Here is a 20,204-nt window from a genome sequence, read left to right on the forward strand (position 1 = left end):
TGCTGAAATTTTGGTTTTGCAGGCAATGGGTTTTCAATTTTGGTTGGCTAAGAGGTAGATTTTGTCAGTGCAATGGAAACAATTCAAAACATTATCACTGTTTGAGTGGAGAAGCTTCGGAACCATGAGAAAGTAAAAAAGCTATACTTTTCGAAAAATATAAACAAAAGAAAACAGAAAACCGGAAACTTGGTGGATGATAAAACCGTTTAAGGTGGAAAAGCCAAAACTACCAGCCATAAGGAGCAAAGGTGTCGTCGTTTGGCTATATATGCGAGGGCCGGAGGGGGACAAAGAGCTGACAAAACTGGCTTAGTTGCCGAAAGAGGTGGCTATTTTTTTTATACATTTGGCCTTTGTAGGGGAGCTAATTCTCCCTCCTCCGAATATGAATTCCTTCAAGAATGTTTGCACCAAAAATAAATTGATTTTTTTCTTTTTCCGAAGGGCCCTTCAAGTCAATACTACATGGGCATCCCCACCATTGCATGTAGATCTCCCTTGGGATTTCATAAATATTTCAGATACGACTTTTTCGTAATCAGTTTTAGTCAAATTTAAGTGAGACATTACTTTTATGCTGAGGAACAAGGTCATTAACTTTTAAATATTTTTGAACTTAATGCAATACATATCTTACCTTCAAAGCTAAAGTGTTCAGCAGCTTTTATCAATGGAATTCGCACGCCAATTACAACACAATTACAAAATGTGAGTTTCTATGTAAACGAACATATAACCGCAGCCTTTTATTAATTTGTCAAACAAAGATAAAGAATAAAAAATGTATATAGATCAAACGCATTCAAGCAGTAAATTTGTATTGCTTCCGGGAAAAAAAGTTAGGGTAAATGTTTACTTTCGTGCAGATTCCACTGAGCCCCGCGGGAATTCCATTGAGCACCTATAGAGCGAAGCAGATAGTACATGAGCCCCGCGGAAAGCAAGGCGAGGTCTGTATTCTATATTTATTTAAGTTCCTTTTTTTTAGTTTCACTCTTTGTTGAATAAATATAGACTACAGACCTCGCCCCGCTGCCCGTAGGGCTCATGGACTAATACACTTCGCTCTATAGGTAATGTTACCAGTAAGCAAGCACATTTTATGCATTTTTAGTTTGCCCGATGGAGGAGGAGGGTCAAGCAGAAATTGGATGCGCTTCTCTAATAATGATAAGGAAGCAATGTGTGATTGTCAGTCAGAATTTTGGAACGAAAGAGCACTTGGAACGAAAGTAAACATTTACCAAAGTTAGACCAAATTTTCATCTTCGTCAAATCAAAAGAAGCAAATTTCATTGAGCAAAAGCCTTCATTTTTAAAAAGTCCGGGTCTTATTTAGCTTTGAAAGCAGTCACTTTAAGAAGTATTGCCTTTTCAAGCGTCATTCGAGATGAAAAGGCACATACTATAGTGCCTTCCTGAGCCTCTTAGCGGAATCTCTCAGTAAGCTTTGTTTTTGGCAATTGGGATTTTAGTGCAACCATCTATCGCATATACACATTATTTTATTTGACTTTAGTCTGAACTTAAAAATTCCTACTTTACTTTAATTTCGAGCAGGTTTTCCCTTGTTGACAGATATTTTGGAAGTTTAGCCCTTCCCCAAGTTTGTCTAACCATAAACCCAGCTGAGATAGAATTATTTGCTATTAATTTTATATCATTTTTAAGCAAGGCATGACAATTCTTCAAAGGGAGTCGCCAAAAATCTTATGTGGATATAATTACAAAACGAAAAAATATTGAGAAACGTTTTATTGATAAGACGTTTTGATTCTGAACGTGAAAAAAAAGAGCGAATAGCTCATTAAAATAAATACCCCATAGCTAATTCAGTTTTTTAACCGGAAAGCTTCACCCCAGGGTAGCTTACATATGCAAACAGAGATGCTGTAACAACACAATCATAACTATTCTTAAGATAGATTACTAATTGAGATAAATGGCTTCAATCCACATAAGATACTATGGAATTAATATGACGATTTAAAAAGAGGTCAAACTTAATTTTAATAAATTTTACCGGAACTTTGGTAGAGAAGGTCAAAGATTAATATGTTGTCTGAATTCTTAAGACCGAAGGGCTTGCTTGTAGAATCTATAAGTACCCTTCGTTTTGCATACAAAAATATTGTACGTAATAAATGGGAATAAATAAGCAGATTGGAATCATCTTTCGCGAAAACGAATTATACACACTAAAAGGGTACTTACATATTATACCGACTACATTGTTGTTCTAATATGTTTAAAACCGGTTTCTCAATGTCCGACTGGAGATAATGAGCTCTGGGTATTTAATATAATGCGTTCTGGGCGGTCTGCTTTCCATAATCCTCTGTTGTAGTTTCCATTATTTTGTTACAAAAGTATTATATTTTCATCAGATTTTGGTATATTTCATTATGGGGACTTGTGTGATATATCGACCATACTCAAGGAGTTTTATCTCTCTGCGTAATACCGGTTCGTCTGTCTATACATTCGGAGACAAGTAGCTCAGGCACAGTGAGATGAATTACTATGTAGGTATATTCTAATTAAATATTTAATATATAGAGTTGGTATTTTGGTTAGGTATTTAAAATAACCGTTTCTGGGCAATCTGCTTTCCACAATTCTTTGTTGCAGTTTCCATAATTTTGTTACTAAAGTATAATATTTTCATCTGATTTTGATATATTTCATTATGATTAACCGAACTTCACTTCTTGAGTGTGGTCGATATATCATACAAGTACCTCACTATGATTAACTCAACTCCACTTCTTGACTGTGGTCTGTATAATACGTAAATACCCACGAACATTTCTTCTTACACATGGCTACAAAAAGATAAAACACGAATTGTATCTCTTTTTTTATTCTGAACAGCTGACCGTCGGTAAATATAGGAATAATGCTCTAAAACTTACTCTAGTCTGATTCATTTAAACTCAAAACAGACAGGCACAGACGATCAGCGGAGGAGGGGGGGGAAAGAAACAGGAGACAGCAGACTAGGCTTGTCTGAAAGAAATGATCAAGTGAGGAAATGAAATGTTTCCAGAGGCCTCCTTCAGAACAGTTTTAGCCCCTGTCCCTCCGTTTAGAAGTATGACGAATACTATGTAACTAGCCTATTCACAAGTTTCATGTTAATTATAAATCAACAGCATGCTTCTCTTGAAGTATTGCATATGCACCCAGTTATGCACCCAGAGCGATCATCCTTTCCCACAGGACCCAGCTTCCTCCACACACTGAAAAATGAGTCACCCAAGACTGTAGCCAAGTAGAAATTCGTCGTAACGCTTCTCAGAGACGAGTCATTAAAATTGGTCTTTTGGTGAATTTTGAGGAGTTTCAGAGAAACCATTTTAAATTTGCTTGAGTTAACTTCCCGATGACGACTCATGCAGCATCCAAAAACCCAGAATTAGACATATGCAAAAATCCAAAACTAGGCGCCAACAATAAAAGTCTAAATAATCTTGGCATGCATTCATTGTCACTTAACAAATGCTCCAGGTATCGCTCCTCAAAAAGAATCAATTTGTCAGGCGTCAAAACATGTGATTCCCCGACTAAGAATGCTATACATAAAAAGTTTAACAACCGTCGCTAATTGGGATTCAAGTATCTAGGGAAATAAACAAAAAGTGAAAAAAAAATCAAATCTCAAAAGCTTTCATATTTCGAAGAAATATCACTTTTCCTTTCAATTTGCAGATGAAACCTCAATTCAATCCCAAAATACAAACGACCATACTCTTCATGACTCAGGAAGTTTGCACATAGTCAATAATAGGAGCGCATGAATGTGACACCTAATCATCGTAGTCTGCACGCTGTTTTACGTTCGTGTGCCTAGTGTTTGTTAACTCGGCCAAGTACGTAGCAGCGTTATAACCGCGGTGCAATTGTACTGTTTTTAGAACAATTTAGACGTTCTGGTACAATGCAGTACATTTGGACATATTATAGTACAACCTAATATTTATATTGTGTTTCGGTACTTTAACACGTATCTACCTGATCAAGTTTTATTGTAGAAATTGCCGGTTACTTCTAACAGATTTAAACAAAAGAAAAAATTCTTTAAATGGATACGCGGTAAAAAAAAGAAAGAAAGAAGGAAACTCCGCGGAATTCACACTAATCATTGTACGAGAAACAGCGGTCAGAATTTTTTCTAAGAGAAGATATACGAGTGAAGAAATAGCTTGCTTTTTTAGTTTATTCTAGTATTTTCATGCGTGTAATGGAAACTGACGTCTAGTGCTACAATTGTGCCACACAGAATCTTTTGTGGTTGCCTACAATTCGGTTGGAAAATCGGTAAAATTTATCTCAAAGCGTTGATAACGCTGGTAAGAAGCCCCTTAATATGACCCGTAATTATTTGGTACTTAATTTTAGGGACGACAAAAAAAAAAAGAAGATCACAGGCTAAACAAGCACCGTTGAAGGTCCAGCGTTCAACCTTAGGCTGCTATCTTTAAATGAAACCAATCCCTAATGTACCACAAATTTGAGGTAAAACATTAGAACCATTTCCAATTGATATGATTTCAAAGCAAGTCTGGGGTTAAAAATAATATAACTACAATGCAAGTTTTTGTATTTTTCCACGTTTATCTCAAATACTGACTTCCTTGGCCAAATTCTACCAAGCTGAATGGTCATATACTCCCCCTCCCTTCTCCTTGAATTCTTACATGTACATCTCCTTAGCATTTGATCAGAAATTTATTTCAGAACTTGGGAAGGGGCTTTTCGGAACTCTGGAAGCAAACAGGAACATGTGCCATACCGTAAAATTTTAGACTCGGGGGGAGGCAGACCCCAAACTTTAATCCAAGTAGAGATTTTAGCTAAACCATTTTTCATCTCTCTGTAAGACATCCAAGACACTATGTTGAAAGGATTCAAAGTATCAATAAAAATATTAATTTGAATTTGTCTAAACGTTAAACTGCAAGTAAAGATTTTGACACGAATGCAGACTAAAAGCTTCGTAATTTTATTAGAGGGTCAAGGACATAGGATCACACAGCGAAAATCCCACTGGGGGCAAGGAAAATTTAAGAAAATATTTCCTAAGAAAAGGAGGTCCAATCTTACCAAAAAAAAAAACATTTTGAGATCAAAATATCTAGGTTTTCCTCAACGTTTGAATTCCTTCTAGAAATATACTTCCCTATTTAAGAATTTTCGGACAGCGCATGTACAATTGGATTTTCGTAAAGATTCAATTTTGACGTATGTTATCTTGGATCTCAGGGACAAAAGATGTCTTATGTCTTCCCTGCTTGTACGTATAACTCGCTATGCTCCCTGAATGAAGGTCCATACAAGTCCAAGGCAGAATATTGCCACTATTGTTAATGGAGTATCTTGATAACGATACCTGCTCATTAGGGGGTTTAGCCCCCTTCCCCTAAAAAAATATCCAAAGGACCCTAGAAAACTGCACTTTTCTCATTTCTCCCAAAGGTTGGACCTTTTTGTACCTATATTGATAATTTTAAATTAATGATCAAAGTAAAAGGGACTAACGTGCTAATTGGACTAACACAGTTAATAACACTTATAATTTAGGATAAATCAATCTTTACCTGGAGTTCACACCAAGCAATAGGTCCACCAGTACTTGTATCATATCCTTTATACACATTTTTGAAAGCTCCAGTGCCGATAATCGCACTATATTTTATATATTTCCCATCTTCAGATTTTTCCACTATTTTTTCATCTTCGTCACCTTCATCCGAGGATTCCATATCTGAGCAACCGTCACTTTTAACACCACTCCGTCTCATTTTTTCCCGATTTTTATCTTTATTACTGTCAATATCAGGAGGTTCTTTCTCTTCTTCTTGTTTCACTTTCTTTTCTGTTCCGCGAGGTCGTATTCTCGATGGCGGAAATTTAATAAGCTTTTCCTCACTTGTGTTAGGCTGGACTGGCCGGCTCCTGCTACCCCTCAGGTGAAGACGCAATCCACGGTATCCTCTTGGGGAATCAGGTGGGTATGATTGTGACATTGCACCCTGCTGTGTATCGGGTCGCGGTCCCACAGAGTTTGCACGAGGCATTCGTAACCTTGCTCGGTTTGGGCTAGATATTGGTTCACGAGTGGTGCATTCATCATCGGTACTGCTGGCTTTTGTGATAGTTCGACGGAGTCGATGAGATCGGTACAAGGGTGATCGATGTAACTGACAGTTGTTTTTCAGTTTATCATCTTCATCGGCACTTGATTTAATCTGCTCCCTTTTCACAGGAACTGGTTTAATTGGTCGAAATCGATCTTGGATCTCAAGCTTGCCAGACATGATGGAAATAAAGATGTTAAGTCACTAAAAAAGAAAGACCTGAAAAAATAAAATACGATGAGAACAGCATTAAAAGGGGAACAGATTAAACCTTTTACACAATTCGCTTACAGAATATAGCCTAACATACCTCTTTCCTAACATTCCTGGGGACTAGAAAAAAATTCTCTCGGACTTTTACTTTATTCCAATATAGAAGCCTAATAAATTGCCTCATTTTGGCATTGGCGAGGGACATACGCAAGGAGGCTCGGGGGCCAGACCCCCCCCTGAAACCCATTTTTTTTTTAAATTTCGGAGTACTTCTTATACAAATTATCGAATTCATTAAAAAAATTTACTAGCAGGCCCTCCCCGAAAAAAGTTCTTGCGTATGTGCCTTCCTTGTAATTACATTTTTGGCACATCCTCGAAAAAAAAAACGATGAAAATCAAAAACCTATAGAGATCAAAACAAAATCAACAAAATCATTGACATAAATAAATCAAGTAAACAGGGCGATAAGAATAAATTGGGTAGATATTTACACACTTGGCTAAGGGTTCCAGATCTTTTGGCCACGATTCAACCATTTTCAAAATGCTAAAATTTCATTCGTTATAATGCTACTATTTCAATTTAATAGTGCTCAGTCGCTAAAAACAAAAATGCATTAACCTATTTGGTATGTTGTTCGCTCACACTTCAAATTACTATTTGAGTCTCAAAGATATGTAATTGAAGCCTAAAATTGCATACTTTGGTATTTCAGGCCCCTGCACAGAAAGTTCCACCATTACCTCTCCCACTATAACCAACTATGTCTTTTGCATATAGCTTTTCACATTAAATCTACATTTACTTAAACAAACTTGACGGCTACTACACTATCAACAACTAAATAAAAATAATTTGTTATTGAAAGTTAGGAGCAACATTAAAACTCAAAACTAACAGAAATAATTCTGTATATGAAGGGTTTGTCCCCCTCCTCCTCAATGCCTTGCTCTTTACGCTAAAGCTTTTAGCACTTTTTTCAAAAAGTTTCCTATCCTAATTAAACGGCCGTTAACAGCACCTTTTACCAACAGGACATTTTTCTTTTTTATTTATTTATTAATACCAAATACGGTAAACTTTCAAGCTTGTCGCACTAAACATAATAAAAAGAAATTATAACAATACTGACAACATAATACACACATACAAATCAATGCAGTCTATTTTCATACGGCAAATGATTCAAATAAGGTACAGGCTTAGTTGCTCTTTGCTGTATTTTTTCAACCCTTGCTCTGTCTTTTTTATTCAATGGATACCATACTGACGAATTGTATCAAACAGTTCGTGGTAACGAACTGTAGTAAGGAGCGACCCGGCTCAATAGTAACCAAAACTCTAAAAAATTGAATTTTGATATCAATAGCTACATCAAAAGAATCGCATTTTAATGCTGGTTTCAAATATATAAGTTTCATCAAGTTTAGTCTTACCCATAAAAAGTTACGAGCCTGAGAAAATTTGCCTTATTTAGGAAAATAGGGGGAAACACCCCCTAAAAGTCGTAGGATCTTAACGAAAATGACACCATCAGATTCAGCGTATCAGAGAACCCTACTGTAGAAGTTTCAAGCTCCTATCTACAAAAATGTGGAATTTTGTATTTTTGCCAGAAGACAAATCACGGGTGCGTGTTTATTTGTTTTTTTGTTTTTTTTTTTCCCAGGGGTCATCGTATCGACCAAGTGGTCCTAGAATGTCGCAAGAGGGCTCATTCTAACGGAAATGAAAAGTTCTAGTGCCCTTTTTAAGTGACCAAAAAAATTGGAGGGCATCTAGGCCCCCTCCCACGCTCATTTTTTCTCAAAGTCAACGGATCAAAATTTTGAGATAGCCATTTTGTTCAGCATAGTCGATAACCATAATAACTATGTCTTTGGGGATGTCTTACTCCCCCACAATTCCCTGGGGGAGGGGCTGCAAGTTACAAACTTTGACCAGTGTTTACATATAGTAATGGTTATTGGGAAGTGTACAGACGTTTTCAGGGGGATTTTATTTTGTTTGGGGGTGGGGCTGAGGAGAGGGGGCTATGTTGGAGGATCTTTCCTTGGAGGAATCTGTCATGGGGGATGAAAAATTCAATGAAAAGGGCGCAGGATTCTCTAGCATTACTATAAGAGAATATTGAAAAATAAACATGAAAACTTTTTTTTTCAAATGAAAGGAAGAAGTGGCATTGAAACTTAAAACGAACAGAGATTATTACGCATATGAGGGGTTCTAAAAATACTTTAGCATAAAGAGCGAGGTATTTAGGAGGAGATAAATACCTTGCTCTTTATGCTAAAGTATTTTTAGTAATTTCAACTATTTATTCTACGGCCTTTCTGATTCAGGGGTCATTCTTAAAGAATTGGGAGAAAAGTTAAGATTTAGTGTAAAGAGCGAGGTATTAACGAGGGTACAAACCCCCTCGTATACATAATAAAAATATAAGGTTATGAAAGTTTGTTACGTAAGTTAATTCTTAAGTTACGTATATTTTTTACTAATAAAAACGTTCGTTAAAAATTAAAAGTTCTAATAGCCTTTTTAAGTCAACCAAAAATTGGAGGGCAACTAGGCCTCCTTCTCCACCCCTTATTTCTCAAAATCGTCTGATCAAAACTAAGAGAAAGCCATTTAGCCAAAAAAGAATTAATATACAAATTTCATTTTAATAATTTATGTGCGGAGACCCAAAAACAAACATGCATTAATTCAAAAACGTTCAGAAATTAAATAAAAAAAAACTGATTTTTTTAGCTGAAAGTAAGGAGCAACATTAAAACTTAAAACGAACAGAAATTACTCCGTATATGAAATGGGTTGTCCCCTCCGCAATCCCTCGCTCTTTACGCTAAAGTTTGATTCTTTGCCACAATTCTACTTTTTAAAACAATTAAAAGCTTTAGCGTAAAGAGCGAGGGATTGCGGAGGGGACAACCCATTTCATATACGGAGTAATTTCTGTTCGTTTTAAGTTTTAATGTCGCTCCTTACTTTCAGCTAAAAAAATCAGTTTTTTTTATTTAATTCGAGTATAGGTCGAACTGTTGACTTATAAATGGCAATGAATGAACGGAGATTAAATTTACGGAAATTCCGTCTAAGACATATATATATATATATATATATATATATATATATATATATATATATATATATATATATATATATATATATATATATATATATATATATGAACGTTGGACTATTTCAAACAAAATGTCTATCTCAAAATTGTGATCGGATGCATGCGGTGGGGGGGGGGTATGCCCGCCGATCAATTTTGATGACTCTTAAGGTAAATAGAACTTTCAATTTCCAGTCAAATGAGCCACCTCTGATGTTTATACGACCACCCCTTACACAAAACCTTATCTGCCTGTGGGGCACTCCCCTGGGTTCTGTAAGATTGTGTTGACCCATGTGTTTTTGTTAATTGATCTTTGAACTATATTGAACAAAATGGCTATCTCAGAATTTTTATCGGATGCATTTAGGGGAAAGGCATGGGGGGGTAGATGCCCCCCGATCACTTTTGATGACTCTAAGAAGGGTAACTAGAACTTTCAATTTCCAGTCAAATGAGTCATCTCCGAAGTTTATACGGCTACCCGTTCCATAAAACCTTATATGCCTCCGGGACATAGCTTACAGCATTTTTCCTCGGGGTCTGGGGTATTGTTTCAACCCTGGAGTTTTTGGTTATTTGATCATAAAAATATTTTTAACAAAATAGTTATCTCAAAATTTTGATTGGATGCATTTGTGCAAAAAGAGCCTTGGGAAGGGGGGCTAGTTGCCCTCCGATCACTTTAGACTCTTAAAAAGGGCACTAGAAATTCTGGTTTACAATCAAATGAGCCCCGTACTTAGTTTAGAAGACCATCCCTTCCACAGAAACCTTATTTGCCCCCAGGGTACATTTTACAACGCTTGCTCCCAGATTCTGGGGGACTATTTTATCCCTGGAGTTTTTGTTATATTGTATTTTGTCCATTTTGAACTAAATGGTTATATAAAAAATTCTACTGGGCATTGTTGGGAGGAGGGGGAGGGCTAGTCAAACATCGAATTACTTTGGACTCGTAAAAGAAGAATTAGAGCTTTCAATTTCTGATCATTTGAGTAACCTCCAGACCACCTAGTCCATAAAAAACCTTCGAAGTTTATACAGCCACCCCTTACATAAAAACCTTATACGTCCCCAGATCAAAACTTAAAACACTTGCCCCCAGGATGGGGGGGTGGGGGTGGGGGGTGTTTATGGTGTGTCGGCACCGGTGTTTTGTTGTCTCATATTTGAAACATTTTTTTAATAGCTATCTTAAAATTTATACCGGGTGGGTTTGGGAAAAGAGGGCGTGGGAGGCTAGTTGCCCTCGTACCTCTTTTTACTCTTATAGAGTGAACTAGAACTTTCGATTTCCAATCAAATGAGCCTTTTATGAAATTTATACGAGTATCTCTTCCCTAAAAACCATGTATGACCCCAGGACATAAATTACAACGCCTGCCTCCGGTTTCTGGGGGTTGTGTCGACACCGAAGTTCTTGTTATCTGATATTTTAACTATTTTCTAACAGAATGACTTTCTCCAAATTTTTACCTGATACATCTGGAGAAAAATGGCTGGGGAGGGGCTAGTTGCTATTGGATCACTTTTGACCCTTAAAAAGGGAATTAGAACTTGCAATTTCTAATCATTTGAGTCTCCGAGATTTATACGAGTACTTCTTCCATGAAAACTTTGTATTCCCCCAGGGCATAAGTTACAACACTTCTCCCGGCTCTGGGGGGGGGTATTTTGAACAAAATGTCTATCTCAAATTTTTATCTCATAAATTTAGGGAAAAGGCGTGGGGGGAAAGATGCCCTCAAATTACTTTTGATGCCTCTTACACTTTTGATGACTCTTAAAAAGGTAACTAGAACTTTCAATCTCTAATCAAATGAGCTATCTCTAAAGTTTATACGGTCACCCCTAACATAAAACCTTATATGGCTCCGGGCATAGCTTACAACACTTGTCCCCAGGCTCTGGGGGATTGTGTCAACCCTGGAGTTTTGACTATTTTAAAATTTTGATTGGAGCCATGGGAGGGGGAGGGGGCTATTCGCCCTCCGATCACTTTGGACTCTTAAAAAGGGAATTAGAACTTTCAATTTCTAATCATTTTATTCACCTCCGAAGTTTATACAACCACATCTTCCATAAAAACCTTATTAGTTACAACCCTTCCCCGGGTGCGGGGAGGGGGGGTATGTTGACAACGTAGTTTTTGTTGCCTGATCGTTGGACTATTTCAAACAGAGTGACTATCTCAAAATTTTCATTGGATGCATTTGGGGAAAAGAGGCTGTGCGTGTGGGGGGGATGCCCCCCACTCACTTTTGACTCATAACTATGTAACTAGAACTTTCCATTTCCAACCAAATGAGCCACCTTCGAAGTTTACACGACCACCCCTTACTTTATCTGATGTATGAGATTTGTTTTAATATCTATCTCAAAATTTGTACCGGATGGGTCTAGGGAAAAGAGGGTGTTGGGAGAGGAGGGCTAGTTGCCCTCGGATCTCTTTTGACTCTTAAAAAGTGAACTAGAATTTTCAATTTCCAACCAAATAACCTCTCTCTAAAGTTTATATGAGTATACCTTCTATTAGAACAATATATGCCCCCGGGGCGTAACTTACAACGCCTTCCCCCGGGCCCTGAGAGGTTGAGTCGACGTGAGAGTTTTTATTATTTGACCTTTGAACTATTTTTGACAAAATGAATTTCTCAAAAAAAAAATCTGGTATATTTGGGTGTAAAAGAGGGCGTGGGGGGCTATCTGACCTCCGATCACCTTTGACTCTTAAAAAGTGAACTAGAACTTTCAATTTCCAACAAAATGAGCCCTGTCTTAAGTTTCTACGAGTATCCCTTCCATAAGAGCCATATATGCCCCCAGGGCGTAACTTACAACGTCTACCCCGGGGCCCTCGGGGGGTGTGTCGACACCAGAGTTTTTCATCTGACCTTTCAACTATTTTTGACAAAATAGCTATCTCAAAAGGTTTATCTGATGCATTTGGAGAAAAAGGGCATGGGGGAGGGGGCAAATTGCCCTCCGATCACATTTGACTCTTAAAAAGGACTCTAGAACTTCCGATTTCCAATCAAATGAGCCCCCTCCGAAGTTTTTACGAACATCCCTTCCATAAAGTGCCTCTGAAAAAAAACATAATAATAATAGAACAATGGAGCCCTATGACCTATACTATATGCAACGCTCTAGCGTTGATTCTAATGAGTTGATTCTGATTCTAACAAGCTTTTATGGATGATCAAGTGAAAGTTTATCTAAAACGCAACTGACCTATGGCCTCAAATGTCAAAAATTTGAAAGCTATTTTTTGGGAGGGGGTGTAGAAAGATCATTGAGAGTTGCTCTGGGATCAGATAATGTCGCAACGAAGCAAGTAAATATTGGCTCAGATGCTGTTGACCTATACAATGGCATTATTTTAGCCACCTGGTCCACTGAATCTGTCCACAATAGTGGCGTGAGGCAGAAATAGTCCCAGTCCACAACAAAGGCTCCAAAACAGAGTGTAAAAACTACCGGCTTATAAGTCTGACAAGCCAACAAACTCAACCCATAACTAAAATCCTCCTCAGTAGAATCAGAGCAATCACAGCTTCTGCTATTGCCGAAACCACCGGCCGGCATTCGACTAGGATGATCAACTATCGATCACATCTTTAGTGTATGTCTAATAATGGCACTATGGAGAGTTGAATACAAAATTCCGTTAGCTATTCACTCTATTTTAGATAAGCACTTGATCTTATTTGGAAAGAAGGTTTGTGACATATTCTAAGACAAATTGGAGTCCCAGATGGAAACGCTAGAACCATTGAAAACATCAGTTCAAAAGCAGATTATTGAATCGCCTCTGGTGATTTCTTAGCAACTTCTGGTGTCTTATAGGGATGCATCCTCTACTCACAATTGTTCACCCCATTTCTGCATGCCATCGTTTCCCTGATAACCACTGAGTACGGGGCGAAGATAGATGATACTCTGATCAATCGATATTTGTCACACTGCCAACATTAAATACCACCTAGCTCTTGCCACATCGGGTTTGCCGCCACGTACGTAAATTCAGCCACCTTTCAAACCATATGAATGTTCAACTTTTCAACAACCCGATCATGCCCACTGCTCTATATGTGTGTGTGTGAACCATGGACAGCAAAAGCTGAATACAAATGTATCCTTATCGAATTCGAAATGAAATGCTGGATGAAAAAGATGAAATACACTGACCAAGTCACAGACGAAAGTCAGAGTAAGACTAAGCTACCAGACACGATTATAACAAGGCCAGAAGACAGCAATTGCGCTGGTTCCTCCACACCAAGATAATGAACCCTATTTGCTTAATCAAGATATTGCTAAAAGAGACAGTTGAAAACCCTGGACGACGACAAAAGCCCCTGTAAAAGGTGGATACAACTTTGGCAGGTAGCATGTATTCAGAATACCAATAGCTGCACCTGACAAAGCAGCATACCGAGAACTGGTATACAAAATTTGGAACAGAACAGCCCCAAAACATTCAATGAGGAAGAATGGGACTTAAGTAGGTAGTAAGCAGACAGATAAATCTTGTCCTCAGAAATTTGGGGATATACAATACAACTGTGCAATCCAGCACATAAATTAATTAAGTCTAATTAAATCAACTCAGCCAAACGAAGCTTACAAGTAGTTGTCAATGATGGTCTCTCATTTGGTACGGGTGCATATATGTTTAGGGACGAATGCACCACCGCCCAAACAGTGACATGTCCTTGAAAACAGAGATTCTACATAGCGTTTAGACCATTCAAAACTGCTTGGCTGGTTCGGAATTTCTGCTCAATAGCAAGTTCCCCTTATTTTGGCCAGATTTTTTTATGGTGCAAAAACTGCCATAAACGAGACTTGGTTGCGGCTTCCATTGCTGATTGAGAACACCTTGACTCTAAATTCCTGTTCCCTCAAGCGTTGTAACACGCCTTACGCAAACAACGTTTCCATTCTATAGAGTTTCGGTTAATATTGACCAGAATTGCTTTTTACTAACTGTCCATTACCATGGACGGTTTGGAAGGTAAGGGAACAGGAAAAACAACGCAATATATTGACACAATTAACATTTCTTGCAAATTTTACCATGATAAATGTTGCAGCCTTTATAAAATGAATTTTTCTTGCAAAGAAACGATTAAACATTTTCTAGATTATGGCCTAGTTGATGAAGCGTATCACATGTTTTTATAGACTATAGCCTAGTTGATGAAGCGTTAATAAAAAGCTTAGGGGTGCTCACACAATTCCTATTGGGGCGTGTTCTCAACGCTATTTGGCTTTTCCGAGAGTAAAAACATAAAATTCAAAATGAAAAAATTGGAAATGAGTCACGATTTGTTTGTCACGAATGTAATTACCACTGGGTTAATAACAAAGAAACCACACGTCTCCAGTTTTCTTGCGGTTAGCATACCAGAAAATATCATTCTGGTATTTGGTTATACATCCTAAAAAACAAGCAGTAGGTTAGCCAAAAAGTTGGGTTTGCATTATAAAACAACCCATTCTTAATATCATTTCTGAAGCAACCAGAGTACTTTTTTTAGGATCGAGAGTAGCTGGGGTCTTATAATTACTTCTAGCCTGGAGCAATAAATTTTGCGTGATTTTACCCCCAATTCTAGTTTACTTTTCAATAAAAATATAACTAATACGTAGTTACCGTAAAAGGCTACTTTGAAAGATTGGCTGCATTGTCGTAGTAAAATGGTTATCACAGATTAAGAACTAAAATGGTTGTAGCTGTATGTTTGTTATATTTAATACGACCTTGAATACGTAATTGACAATAAAAGTTGTTACTCTAATTCCTACCCATTTAAAACCTAGGACTCTCCAGCTCTTAAAAATCATAAAATAAGACAGTTTATGGATAAAAGACAGCTTCATACTCGTCTACTAAAAAATTTACAATTTAGATTTTTTTTTTTCACAAGCTTGCTCTTCTCAGTTTTTTTAATTGACAATATTGCATATTTCTATGACTTATCAGTTCTTAGCAAGATTCATTCATCTCCTGGATAAAAAAAAAGAAATTCTACTAGTAATAGATGCACCCCTGCATTCAGAGGAGAGAGAATTTTCTTTAAAATTAGTCTAGAGGGCCCCATCCTCAGTAGAGTTTGAACTAAAACCTGACTGAGGTATGAGAACGCCTTGATAAAAACGCACTTTTTTGTTGTTTTCATCATGATTGCAGCTAAAACCAAGTAAAGATCGAACCACGGCCCATGGTAACTGGAAACTTAAAACGCGCTTTTAAAAGAACTGTCAAGGGAGCAGTAGCGTCAATTAATGAAAATCACAGAGGGCGTGAGAAAAATGTATCTTTCAATATGTAGGGTGAGAAATTTTGTGTTTTTTTTTTCAATAAAAATACCCCAAGAAAAGATATTTTTCAAAGCGAAGGAGTGGCGAAAAAATCTAGGAGACATCAAATGGAAGTTTTAGAGCCAGTTCCAGAGTGAAAAGGCCGGGAATCATGAAAATGGTACCATAATAATTTCCGTGGTCGAAAACCCAGAACCAGAGGCTTAAAATTCGACCTTTTGTATGGTCAACCTCCCATCATCTGCTGACTAGTTCTGCTGACTAGTTCTGCTGACTAGCAGAACCAGCACGCTACTGCAACATCGAGAGATATACAATGGCACAATTCTAAGCTTTTGGTCATATCAACGCACTTTTTGAAAATTCATCTTGATAAACCTTATCGTAAAGTGCCATACGACACCAAAAAATTGGCATTTTTTGGTGCAATTTCTGGAGTTAAAAGACTGGAAAGTGTAAAAAGGGTACAATCTTAACCTCCATGGTTGAAAATCGTTAATTAAAGCTTTAGAACTACCTCTCGCAGCCTCCTTATTAAATGAAAACTAAAAACACAGTCTCGAATAAAAACTGCCAAATGAAATAATAAGTTGAACTATAAAGAATGGTTTTGGAGTAACAACTGTTACTTATGTTTATCCTGTCAGTAAAAGTTAATTACGAAAACAGTTTTCGGAAATTCCAAAAAACCAAAGAGCACTCTAATATTGTAAGTACTTTTAAGGCTTTAATGTGTTATCTAATGATTTCTTTTCTTTTCCCTGGAGCCACCTCATATGGAAGAAGTGGTAATAGAAACTTCAGAGGGTGTTTATTTGATTGGAAATTAAGTGTTCTAGTCTACATTGTAAGAGTAACACGATGGGAAGGCAGCTATTTCCCTCGCACGCCCTTTTTAGATCACAATGTTGAGAAAGCCATTTTGTTCAAAATAGTTTGAAGGTCAAATGACTATACTGCCAGGGATGAGATGACCCCGGCAGTCCCTGAGACAAGGGCTGTAAGTTTTGCAAGTTGTCAATTGTGGACATATAGAGTTACTCTGAGAAATAATGTTTGATCCTGGGTCTTCAAAAGACTTAGGGTAACAATATAAAGCCTCCAGGAAACGTTGAGGCGGATGTCGAACTAAGTCAAAACCCACTAGATACATGCTGTATATCAAAAGAGCGCATCTACAATATCTCAGGAACGACTGAAAATTAAGTTTAAACTTCCGCGGCATATTGAGGGGAAAGGGGGTTGAAAAGTGATCGTAGGGCAACATTCCCTAGAACATTTTAGATGCCCCCTTCAATACTCATCACAATTCTGAGGTAACCATTTTGTTCAGAACAGTCAAAAGACTCAATAATTAAGCCTCCAGGGATGACATGAACCCCTCCTCAAAAGCCCCCCAGGCAAGGGTAAAAATATCCCATTATTTTTGTGATTTTCCCATTGTTAACATATAGGACTTATTATTTGGAAAAGGGAGGGGGATTTCAATCCTAGGTTTGTCCAAAGAGCCTAAGGGTATAAATATGACAATTCCGGGAATGTTAAACTACATCATAATACACTATAAGCATCCAGGTTATCAAAAGGACGCATCTGCAACATCATGAAACGGCTAAGGGTTACACAACTTTCAGGGCTACTATTAGGCTACTGCAACTACTTGCGATTTTGACCATACGCACCTGTGAATACCTCAGAATCAAAAGAGTTTAAGTGCATTCAAGTTGTCAAAGGGCTTATCTGCAAGGAGAGGATAATACATGTGACTGCGACTACTTATGACTATTCGAGACTAGACTTCAACTACTTTTACAGCTATTGAACTAAATCGAAAGGGCTTATCTACAATATCGCAGGAATTGTTAAGGTTATGAAGTTAGAATTTTCCGGGAATCCAAGCACTCAAAAGGGCAGGTCTGCAGTATCTAAGGAACTACTAAGAATATTAAGTTGAAACTTTCAGAGAATGTTGAGGGGGAATTTGCTCGAAATCGTAAGACACTAGGTGCATTTACTAGGTGCGAAAAATGCATATCTGGGCGCATCTATACCGATCGCAAGAATAGCTACAAGGATTAACTTGAGCCTTTTAGGAATTGCTAAGAGTGATGTTGGATTGAATTAAAAGACACCATATACATCCAGAATGTCAAAAAGGCTTATCTGCAATGCCTCAGGAACAGTTAACTGAATTAAATAGATACTTTCAGAGAATGTTGAGGGAGATATTGAATTTAATCAAGACTCTATACGCATAACGGTTGTCAAAAGAGCATATTTGCAATATCTCAGGAATGGTTAATGGTATTAAGTAGAAACTTTCAGAAAAAGCTGAGGAGCATGTTGATCTTGAAGATATTATGCGCATTTGGGTTCTCAATATTGTGTGCAATACCTCGGGAACGATAAGTGCATTAGTCAAAAATTTCAGGGAAAATTGAGGAGAATTTAGAAATAAATCAAAAGGCTTTATTTGTACCAGGTTGCCAATATAGTATAAGATAAACAAGAGCTAAGAGCTCATATGACACGTGTGACGAGGCAAGAAGAGCCAAGAGCTCATATGGTATGAGCTCTAACAAAATCCTAAGAATCAATAGATTGATTTAAGAGGAAAATCAAAGGCTTAATGCCGGTAGGGATTTAAAATAAGAGCTCTGAGTCACGATGTCCTTCTAAATATCAAAATTCATTAAGATCCGATCCCCCACTCGTAAGTTATGAATACCTCATTTTTTTCCAATTTTCCTCTCCCTTTAGCCCCCCAGATGGTCGAATCTGGGAAAACGACTTTATCAAGTCAATTTGTGCAGCTCCCTGACACGCCTACCAATTTTTATCGTCCTAGCACGTCCAGAAGCACCAAACTCGCCAAAGCACTGAACCCCTCCCCCAAAGAGAGCAAAACCAGTATGGTTACGTCAATCACGTATCTACGATATTTGCTTATTCTATCCACAAAGCTTCATCCCAATTCCTCCACTCTAAGCGATATCCAAGATGTCCAATTTCCCTGTCCAACTCCACCCAATGTCAAAAGATCTGGTCGGGATTTCAAATAAGAGCTCTGAGACATTAATTCCTTCTAAATATCAAATTTCATTAAGATGCGTGTCACCCGTTCTTAAATTAAAAATACTTCAGTTTTTCTAATTTTTTTCAAATAAACACCCCCCCCACAGCTCCTCCAAAGAGAACGGATCTGTTTCAATAATGTCAATCACATATCTAGAACTTGTGCTTATTCTTCCCATCAAGTTTCATCCCAATTTCTCCACTCTAAGCATTTTCCAAGATGTCTGTTTCCCTCCTCCAGCCCCCTATGTCCCTGGATCCAATTCGACTCGAAAATGGAGCATCTGAGACATAAGATCCTTCTATATATCAGGTTTCATTAAGATCCATATCACAATTCGTAAGATAAAAATACCCCAATTTTCACGTCTTCCAAGAATTCCGGTTTCCCCCTCCAACTCCCTCCAATGTCACAGGATCTGGTCGGAATTTAAAATAAGAGCTTTAAAGCACAAGATCCTTCTAAATATCAAATTTCATTAAGATCTGGTCACCCGTTCGTAAGTTACAAATACATCATTTTTCCGAATTACCCCTCCCCCAACTCCATCAAAGAGAGCGGATCCGGTCCGGTAATGTCAGTCATGTATCTTAGACTTGTTTTTATTCTTCCCATCCAGTTTCATCCTGATCTCTCCGCTTTAAGTATTTTCTAAGATTTCCGGTCCCCCCCCCAATGATGCTGGATCCAGCTGAGATTTAAATTAAGAGATCTGAGTTGCGAGGTCCTTCTAAATATCAAGTTTCATGAAGATCCGATCACTCCTTCGTAAGTTAAAAATACGTCATTTTTTTCAAATTCTCAGAATTAACCCTCCTCCTCCCCTAATAAAGCGGATCCGTTCCAAGTATGTCAATCACGTATCCAAGACTTCTGCTTATTTTCCCACCAAGTTTCATCCCGATCCCTCCACTCTAAGTGTTTTTGATGATTTTAGGTTCCCCCCAATGTCACCAGATCCGGTCGGGATTTAAAATAAGAGCTCTGAGTCACGATATCCTTCTAAATATCAAATTTCATTGAGATCCGATCACCCATTCGTAAGCTAAAAATATCTCATTTTTTTATTTTTCCAATTAACCCCCCCCCCCAAACCACCCCAAAGACAGCAGATCCGTTCCGGTTATGTCAATCATGTACAGGACTTGTGGTTATTTTTCCCACCAAGTTTCATCCCGATCCCTCCACTCTAAGTGTCTTCCAAGATTTTAGGTTTCCCCCTCCCAACTCCCCCCCCCCAATGTCACCGGATCCGGTTGGGATTTAAAATAAGAGCTCTGAGATACGATATCCTTCCAAACATCAAAATTCATT

The 20,204-nt window shown here is 37.7% G+C and overlaps 1 protein-coding gene across 5 annotated transcripts in view; it reads right to left on the bottom strand.

Moving 5' to 3' along the window:
• The window catches only part of LOC136034603 (uncharacterized), a 146,162-nt gene that overhangs the window by 118,245 nt on the left and 7,713 nt on the right, over window positions 1–20,204 (bottom strand). For 4 of the 5 annotated variants that reach the window (XM_065715876.1, XM_065715871.1, XM_065715874.1 and 1 more), the window contains exon 2: window positions 5,604–6,362. In XM_065715876.1, coding sequence (XP_065571948.1) covers window positions 5,604–6,323 — 720 coding nt within the window. In that variant the 5' untranslated portion in view covers window positions 6,324–6,362. The remainder of the gene's footprint in view (window positions 1–5,603; window positions 6,363–20,204) is intronic. The other variant, XM_065715872.1, reaches the window with a different exon arrangement.

This window comes from Artemia franciscana, chromosome 13 (genome assembly GCF_032884065.1).
Source record: "Artemia franciscana chromosome 13, ASM3288406v1, whole genome shotgun sequence".
In the NCBI taxonomy this organism is placed as follows: domain Eukaryota; kingdom Metazoa; phylum Arthropoda; class Branchiopoda; order Anostraca; family Artemiidae; genus Artemia; species Artemia franciscana.